This window comes from Narcine bancroftii, chromosome 12, assembly GCF_036971445.1.
Source record: "Narcine bancroftii isolate sNarBan1 chromosome 12, sNarBan1.hap1, whole genome shotgun sequence".
In the NCBI taxonomy this organism is placed as follows: domain Eukaryota; kingdom Metazoa; phylum Chordata; class Chondrichthyes; order Torpediniformes; family Narcinidae; genus Narcine; species Narcine bancroftii.
This window is the reverse complement of record NC_091480.1, coordinates 5,312,365-5,321,779: the sequence shown is the minus strand read 5'-3', so window position 1 is coordinate 5,321,779 and position 9,415 is coordinate 5,312,365. Positions and strand designations below refer to the sequence as shown.

Sequence of the window (9,415 nt, the reverse complement as noted above, 5' to 3'; positions counted from 1 at the left end):
CCCCTTATTTTTAATTCAGTTGATGTCAGGATTCCTAGTTGTTAAATTCTGTTTAGTTCTACTCTATGAACAGAATTGGATTGGATGGTCAAATAGTTTTTCAGCATTGTTGCTGCCTAATATTGAGGCCACCATTTTCTATTCAACTGTACCCAGTACCATATAGAGATACTTGTACAGTAATGGAAAAGCTAAAGGAATTCTGAAATAAAAATGGAAAATACTGGAATTAGAGGTCAGGCAGGATCGAGTGGATTGGGAACATTTATTTAATGTTTCCAGGTCTCCATTGGAGTTATAAAAAGTTAAAACATATTTTCAGTTGTGCAGGGGAACAAAGACTTTGCCTTATTGCATTTATACACTGTGTAATATAACAAAATGTTCTATGGAGCTTCTCTTGAATGTAAATAGTTAACATTTGACAAACTGGTAAGTTAAGGCACAGTTGTTCCTCATGATATTATAAAGGAATGTGCAAAATATTTTACTTTAACGCAAAATTCATTATGGATATTTTGGTCGTGCATTCCGATGGCAAGCTGTTCATTGTTTCTTTGTTTTCCACCAACTCGCACACCAAAGAGTCAATATTTCAGAAATTGAATGGGACAATTTAAAAAAATACATCATGAAGGGGAGAGGTAGTGAGGTTTAGAAAGGAAAGTGCAGAACTCGTGGCTTTTGCAGCTAAAGGCTGTCAAGTTGATTAAATTCTGGACTGTATGAGAGATGTGGAGCACTTGGAGGGCCGAAGAGTTCAAGGAGCGGGGGATGTTTAGGATTGAGAAAATTTAAGCACCAGGATCAATATTCTAAATTTGAGGCATTACAAGGTTAGTTTTGGATTTGATGGGAAAAGAAACTACAAACAAATAGACAGAAAAGCAAAGGAAATAAAAGGAATTATGTTGTCTTTGTGATAGCCAACAGAACAGGTTACAGCCTCTTGAAAGAATTAGTTGGGGGGGGGGGGGAAGAGAGGGAGGATGCCAGCAGCAGTTCACATGGGTCTTTTCTCCAGCTTGTGGCAGCGCCTGATTGGTTGAGGGATGCCAGGGAGGACTTGATTTTCAAAAAGGCAATCCTGTGTCATGGGTATGATGAATAACTGCATCCGCTGCTATTTACATTGTGCTAATCCTCTCCAGCACGTTCCTGCAAATTTTAACAGCAGTAGCAGGTGTTCCTCTTCAATGGAATGCCAGCCTTTTCTCTGCATTTCAGTAAGAGCTGGAGGTGTTTAAATCTGTGGATACTGCACGTTAATATTTGTGCCATGGGTGCAGCACGAGCATCAAGTTGGTTTATTTCCTCCCAAGACCCCAATTCGCAGCGAGGACAGATGTGATGCTGTCCTGCATATCATCTGCCAGTTGGATCAGTCAGCTGTTACAACATTCAATACTGATAACAGAATATCCAAGATTTGTCCAACTGTCGAAACAAAGCGGAAGAGAGTTTTTTTTGTCTCTGACCTCAATGATTATTAGGGAACTCTCCCTGACAGCATTGTGGGTATAGCTACATCTTATCGACTGCAGTGGTTCAGGAGGGCAGCTCATCACCCTCTTTTGAAGGGCAATTAGGTCTGAGCAATTAAAAGCTGGCCCTGCCTGTGATGCTTGCATTCCATGAAAGAATTTTAAAAAATGATATACTCAGAAGCATTGCAAACTTTGTTGATAAAATTATAAATAATGTTCAAGGAATTAAAGAATAAGGAGTTAAGTGCTGGAAAGTAGTGGTGAGATAAAAGATTTAATTGATTGCTGGAGCAGACATGAAAAGCCAAATCATCTACTGTTTCTGTTTTTTTATGTTCACAAAGTTCTCGATTAATTTCCACCGCACAATGTGCACTACCCAACAGGAGTCATTATTAGAAAACCCAGGCTGATATTTTCCTATCTCATTGGGATTGGATGGAGATGTCATGGCCACTCTCTGGGCTGAGTCTGGCTAAATACAATTACCAGCAACACAACAGGCACAATCCTCAGCTGTTGTGATCACTATAACAATGTGCTTTACATATAAATTCTCCACTTTTAATCACTATTGGGTATCTGCTATTCTCCATTAAATTCTATAGGTATGTTAGTGGCACTTAGTAAATTACCAGACTGTTAATCCAGAAATTTGAACTAACAATCCAGACACCTGCATCTTGAGGAATTTAAATTTGGTTAATAATCTGGACTATTGGTGCAAATACTATCGATTAGTTGTTAATCTTTTCTTTTCTTTGGCTTGGCTTCGCGGACGAAGATTTATGGAGGGGTAAAGTCCACGACAGCTGCAGGCTTGTTTGTGGCTGACAAGTCCGATGTGGGACAGGCAGGCACGGTTGCAGCGGTTGCAAGGGAAAATTGGTGGGTTGGGGTTGGGTGTTGGGTTTTTCCTCCTTTGTCTTTTGTCAGTGAGGTGGCCTCTGCAGTCTTCTTCAAAGGAGGTTGCTGCCTGCCGAACTGTGAGGCGCCAAGATGCACGGTTGGAGGCGAGATCAGGCCACTGGCGATGGTCAATGGGGCAGGCACCAAGAGATTTCTTTAGGCAGTCCTTGTACCTCTTCTTTGGTGCACCTCTGTCTCGGTGGCCAGTGGAGAGCTCGACATATAACACGATCTTGGGAAGGCGATGGTCCTCCATTCTGGAGACGTGACCCACCCAGCTCAGTTTGATCTTCAGCAGCATGGATTCGATGCTGTCGGCCTCTGCCATCTCGAGTACTTCGATGTTGGAGATGAAGTCGCTCCAATGAATGTTGAGGATGGAGTTGTTAATAAGGACAATGAAACTTACTGGATTGGGGTGATATAGAGCAGAAGGGCACGCCAGAAGCACTACCAAGCCTATGACATGCAAGCCCAGTATTGTTTCAGTGTCAGATTCCATGCACATTATAAAGCAACAGCAGCATGTAATGGACAGAGCTAAATTAGCTCAGAACTAAGGGGGTCCTGCCACACCAGTGCGACCACACAGAAAAGATTTTCACTACTAGGTATTTTGTGACCAATATATTTAAAACATCATGAATGGTGGTGGATAATTAAACAGTTGACAGGGGAAGGAGGAGAGGCTAACTGGTAGGTCATAGGTGGATATAGGTGGAAATGTTGGTTACGCTTTGCTTCTAATAGATGCTGCCATACCTGCTTAGTTTCTCCAGCACATTTATGTATGACACAGGAATGATTAAAAACAAGCATTTCCAAACATGTTTAGCAAGATGTGCTGAAAAGATAACACCTCCAAATCTGACAAACTCGACCACCAAGTCAGTCAGCAGAGGCATGAGGTACCTCTGCCCTCGAAGTTACCCACCATCCTAACTTGGAAATATATCCTTGGTTTTTCATTGACAAGGGACTTCATTTTGAAACTCCCTTTCCAACAGCACTATGGAAGTAACTTAAACAAGAGGACTGCATTGGTTCAAGAAATCAGCTCAGTACCACTTTCCCAAGGACAATTCATGTCAGTATTCAAGGATATGATAAACATCCTCAATGAATACATTGATGTCAGCGACTTCATCACTGAATGTATACAAGTCTGCAGACTGAGAAGCAATAAAGGAATTCCCCAATTGGAAATCGGATGAACTGGGAAATCGAACCACTGCTGAAAGCCAGGTTGGAGATATTCAAGTCCGTAGATCTGACCGTCTATCCATGTATGATCTCCACAAGGCCATCACTGAAGCCAAGAGATGATAGCACATCGAACTCGTGTCCCAAGAGAACATGGCAACTATGGCAGGGCATGCCTGGTATCATAGTGTAAAAGCTGAGTGCAGCATTCCCTGATGAGCTAAATATTGTTCTAGGCTCACTTTGGACATGGGAGCCATGTTCAGGAAGGTGACATCCACATCAATTTCTGCAGACACTGAAGGCCGATTGAAGGTAGGACGACTTTCCATTATGTGAACCCACAGAAAGCAACTTGCCCAGATGGAGTCCCAGAATGTGCCCTGAGGGCATATGCAGTATTCAAATACTCTTAAATCTCTCTCTACAGACCACAGTCCGCACTTGTCTCAAGAAGGTCACTGTCGTGCCAGAACTGAAGAAAAGCACAATAACAGACTTGCATGACCACCAACCAATGGCTCTGACATCCATCACCATGAAGTGCTTTGTGAAACTGGTCATGGCTCACTTTGACTAACCTCCATGTTACCATCCAAACAGATCCACAGCAGATGCCATGTCACTGGCTCTTGACAGTCTAGAACTCCTGGACACCAATGACACCTTTATTAGACTACTGTTCATAGGCTGCAGCTCTGCCTTCCATACAGAGAACAAACTCAATCCCAAACTTTGGGATCTAAGCCTCAGCACCCCTCTCTAGAACTGGATCCTTGAATTCCTGTCTAACAGATTGCAACCAGTGAAGATGGAACAATATCTTCTCAACACTGGTGCTGTTTAAGGATGTGTATTTATTTCCCTACTCTACTCCCTCTACACCCACAGCCAAAAATACTCAAACTTCATCTTCAAATTTGTCAACAGCACCACAGTGGAGGGCTGGATATCAAATAAAAATGAGAAAGAATACAGGAAAGAGACTGAAAGTCTAGTGGCATGGTGCCAAGATAACAACCTCTTCATGTCAGTAAGATGAAGGAGATGATCATTGACTTCATTTGAGAGGGCAGATTTGGCACTGAAGTGGAAAGAGTAGATACTTGAAGTTCTTAGGAATAAACATCCCCAATAACCTGACCTGGGACAAGCATGTTGACACAACAGTAACAAATTGCATCAATGACTCTATTTCTCAGAAGACTAAGCAAGTTGGGCACGTCCATCTAGTCCCACTACAACTTCTACAGGTGCACTGTCGAAAGCAGACTTGTGTAGGACAAGAGCTGCTCAACTCAAGATTGGAAGAAGCTACAGAAGGTGGTGAATCCAGCTCAGAACAACACACAAACCTCCCTCCCCTTCATGAATTTCATCTATGTCTTGAAGGAAAAAAAACCAATCCATCGCACCTTGGACACACTCTCTTCTCCCTCCTCCCATCAGGGAGAAAGCTCAAGAGTGCGAAAGGTCAGGCTTAAAAACAGTTTCTTCTTCACAGACATCAGGCTCTGGCATGAAACCCACAACAATGCTCTCATGGTACCTTTGCTTGCTACTAAATGATTATTTTTCTTTTTAATTCTGTACTTTGTAAAATGTGATTTTTTAAAACTTATGACTGCACCAATGTTAGAGCAAATTTGTTAGACTGCTTGCAGAAGAACCCTTCTCACTGCACTAGGTATGATGTAACAAATAAACTTAAATGCTGGATCCAGAAAGTGAAAAAAAAAAGTAATCTATATATAAATCAAATGATTCCAATGTGTGATTCACCCTTAAATTAAACAGTTGACAGGGATTAATCTATGTCAGGGATGGGCAACTTTTTAAAAAACTCACATACCACCTTAAGTACAGTATTCCCTATGCCATAATCACTCTGTGACTAGTAAGGGATTACTTAAGGTAGTATGTGAGTGGAAAAAAAAATTTGAAAACCACTGTTTAAATTGTACCTAATTGACTTGTTATGTGCATGGTTTCATAACTCCAAAGGAAATGGGCCAATGACAATTTTTCTCAAGCAAAATATTTCAGTAACATTTGGGTAATTCTCAACCTTCCCTTTCCACTCACACACCTCTTTAAGCGATCCCTCACTAATCACAAAGGACTTATGGCATAGGGATTACTTAAAGTGTTATGTGAGTTTAAAAAAAGATTGCCCACCCTTGTTCTATGTTTTAACTGACTAAATTCTCAACAGAAAAAAAAGACAGAAATACAGAAAACAAGAGACCTGGAGCAAAAAACCCAACACAAATGCTGGACAAATAAAGAAAGCACTAGAAAGAAGTGCTGACTATTCTGGGTAGTGGAGACAGTTTAACTTATCCTGCACCTAACTGAGGATCTATCTTACAATTTACCAGTTTGGATCACAGTGACAGACAAAAGGAATGATTACAAATAGCTTATCTGTACCTTACAGATAGTTTGGGTTACACATTTTTAAAAAACAGAACAAAATATCTAATGAGTACAAAATTATGTATGAAATATTATGCGAGTGCAACTCTGAGAAAATACTTCCACAACTTTAAAAGATTTTAAAAAAAGAATTATCGATTAAAATCTTTAACGATTTGAAATGCACAATAAGGCAAAATCATGTTTTCTGAGTTCTTAAAGACTGAGGCTGAATAATATATAAAAAAAGTAACTTCAATATCAAACTTTCACAATGAAACTTTACAGTATTGTCTTGTGTACAATGCAAAGAGAATAAACAACCAATGATATTGGTCCATGATCTCATCAAATGGCAATTGTCACACAGACTTCTGACCTCCGATTCCTCCTTTTAAGGTCACCCTATAACCTCTGACCTTCTTCCCTATATATTACTGCTCACTGGCAGGTTGCTTCTGGCAGTCAAAATGAAGGGACTGGTCTCATTCAGTATCTTCCTCTCTCTTCTGGTCTTTGTGACAGCAGGTAGGTTCTTTTTAATTGATGGCTGGCTGATATCATTATCTAGACACACTTGTTTTGTTTTAGAACTATGTTTCACTGCTAGGATATCTATCAATTTGGAATATTAAAGTTCAGTTGAATAAAGTCGGGATTCAGAGGCTAAGCAGCAGAGTTGAGAGCAGCAGCTGCAACTGTTAGTTTGCAACCAACTATCGTGGGATATCACTGAAACCTCTGAAGCACAGTTTGGAATTGCAGCCTGAGCTCAAGGTTTGGGGATTAAAAGCCTTTTCTGTTCATCTTCCCACATTTTTCGCTTTTTCCAAGAGTGTCAAGTTGCAAAGTCATAAAGTGAGAATTTGCAAAAGTATAACAGTTAGGGATTAATCAGGATGATAATCATTTAAAATACATGGAATGGAATTTAATTTTCTGCATCAAATATAAAAATGGCTTTTTTTTAGGGTTGATGGAATGAGATGGAGGAAAGAGTTCTGTGCAAGATACCCTTGTGTGCCCTTGGCTTAATTTGATCTAGAAATTTTGCTGCGGCTCATGTTCGAGTATTCTGGGTTGGTGTAAAGGAACTAAGTATGGAAATGGCGTTGTAACTGGACACCAGCCTGGCTGATTGCCTTGCTATGCCAGTAGCAGTTGTTGGTTCTGTTTGCTGTCACACAGGAGATTTATCCCATCTTCTTGACCATTTAAGGAGATCTTTTATTTTTCAAGAGAATTGAGATGTTTGAACAATTGAATCCAGAACTACCCTCCTAAAGAATACTAGAATAATCCTGCATTCACCAACATATTGAATATGAGACCTTCTTCTTTAAGGAATCTTGGCTTTTAGTCATTCCTTTTTACCCTTCTCGTCAACTATCTTGGGAATTGTTAGATAGGGTTGATGTTAAAAGCCCAAAATTCCCAACACCTGCTTCATTCAATTGAAATTCTTCCAAAAAACAACACAGACTACCATAAATCATGCCATCGTTTAAGAAGGAAGATACACATTTCTATTGTATTTTTGGAAATCCCTAATAGCCGATAAAAACTTTTCTGAAGTGTTGTTACTGTTGGAATGTATAAACACAGAGCCACAGCCCACTGCCACAAACAGTAATGTGATAATAACCAACTAATCCATTTTATTGAACTTTGTTGAGAGATAAACATTGGTAAGGACACCATGAAAAGTTCCTTCTTCATAGGATCTTGGTTTAAAGCCTCATCTGAAATACAGAAAATGTAAATGTATGCACCCTATGTGTGAACCAGCATTATGCCCCCCAGTCTTTAAAGTGGGGCTGATGGCTTTGGATTTCCAGATACAGGAAGCCAAATTGTTGAGATAATACCTGCAAAATGCATCCAAATTCATGCAGAAAAGCAACTTGCTGTGTTTATTTTGTGCTTAAATCCTGAGACCTGTTTAGTAGTTCCTCACACTAGTGGAAGTCCCAGCTGCTGTTGATGCTTTCTCAACTTATGCACGTTTCACTGACTGAGTATTGTAATTAATTAAAATGCAGTTTAGACAAAATCTATAAACAGAATGGAAGGCTTCAGTTATTGGATGGGCTTCTTTCCCATTCAGCATGACCCTTCATCATAAGACATCCTGCAACTTGGACGCAAACTTTCGGAAGTGAATGGCCTAGCTTTCTCCAAGCTATTGGAAAACAAAGTCAACTTCAATCAAAGAAGAAATTTACAACTATAATCTTTTAATGGACAACCTGCTTCTGATCATCTACTAAAGCTTTCTGATGAGCTAACAATTTATCCTGGACCCACAGCACCACCTCATTAATCAGAAAGGTGCAGCAGTGCTTACACTTTCTAAAGAGGTTGAGAAGAGCAAGGCTACCAGCCCCCATGTTGACAGGATTTTACAAGAGCACAATTGAGAGTGTCCTGTCTGGTTATATCATCACTTCAAAGCATTGGACCAGAAGTCAATATAGAGAATCATCAAAACGGCTGAGATTACTCGGGCCTCCCTTTCATTTATTGACGACATTTACTGGAAGCATCACTTAAATAAGAGTTTCAAGAATTATTGCTCTACTGTCGATCTCACAATATATTTAACCTACTACCATCAGGTAGGGGGTACAATCAGGACTGCCTGGATGAGAAATAGCTTCTTCTATCAGGCAGTGAGATTGATGACCTCAGGTCTCTTATTAATGAAATGGAGTAAATTATTCCAGAACCTTTATACATATTCATTTTGTATATTTTATGTATATATGTGATTCTATGCTTTGTGAGAAATGTTTTATGTGTGTGCACTGTGTTCCTGAGAAATACTGTTTTATCTGGTTGTGTATGTAGAGTCAGGTGATCATGAACTTGAACAGAGCTTCCAACAAACATCATTTCCAAGGGAAACTTTACAATTCCATGCTCCCATCAAGGAACCATCTTACCTGGGAGATTGAGTTGAAGATCCAATATAGCCTTTCTCTACTTTTCTTGAAGTCATTAGGCACATGATTCCCTGTTGGAGTGTCTATCATAGTGGATTAGCCTTTGGGATTAAATTTGTTCTTGTAAAAGTGGAATTGGCTTTTGATTATCAATGGCTTGAGTGCTTTTCAGCCTTTTAAATTGGCTTGAGGAGTTAAATGACCTTCTTCTGGGTTTCAATATTCCACTGAATTTAGCAGATAGAAATCTAGAGGTGGTGGCAAGGGCACAGCAAGAATCGTTTAATGGGAAAAATTGATCGATTAAGAAATTTTTGGTACAGAAATATTTCTTTCAGTTCATAATACCTATGCTAGTTCTCTGAAAGAATCATCTACTGATCATTTTCTTTCCATTTTACTTTTGAAATATTTATTCACTTCTCTTTTAAAAGTTAGATTTTGTCTCCAACT

General features: G+C 39.7%; 2 protein-coding genes across 5 annotated transcripts in view; one reads left to right on the top strand and one right to left on the bottom strand.

The window, feature by feature from the left end:
* The window catches only part of LOC138746838 (zinc finger protein GLIS2-like), a 274,859-nt gene that overhangs the window by 148,281 nt on the left and 117,163 nt on the right, over positions 1 to 9,415 (bottom strand). The gene's annotated exons all lie outside the window — the stretch shown is intronic.
* Positions 6,473 to 9,415, top strand: part of srl (sarcalumenin) — an 87,197-nt gene continuing 84,254 nt past the window's right edge. For both annotated transcript variants that reach the window (XM_069904651.1, XM_069904650.1), the window contains exon 1: positions 6,473 to 6,545. In XM_069904651.1, the coding sequence (XP_069760752.1) occupies positions 6,488 to 6,545 (58 nt within the window). In that variant the 5' untranslated portion in view covers positions 6,473 to 6,487. The remainder of the gene's footprint in view (positions 6,546 to 9,415) is intronic.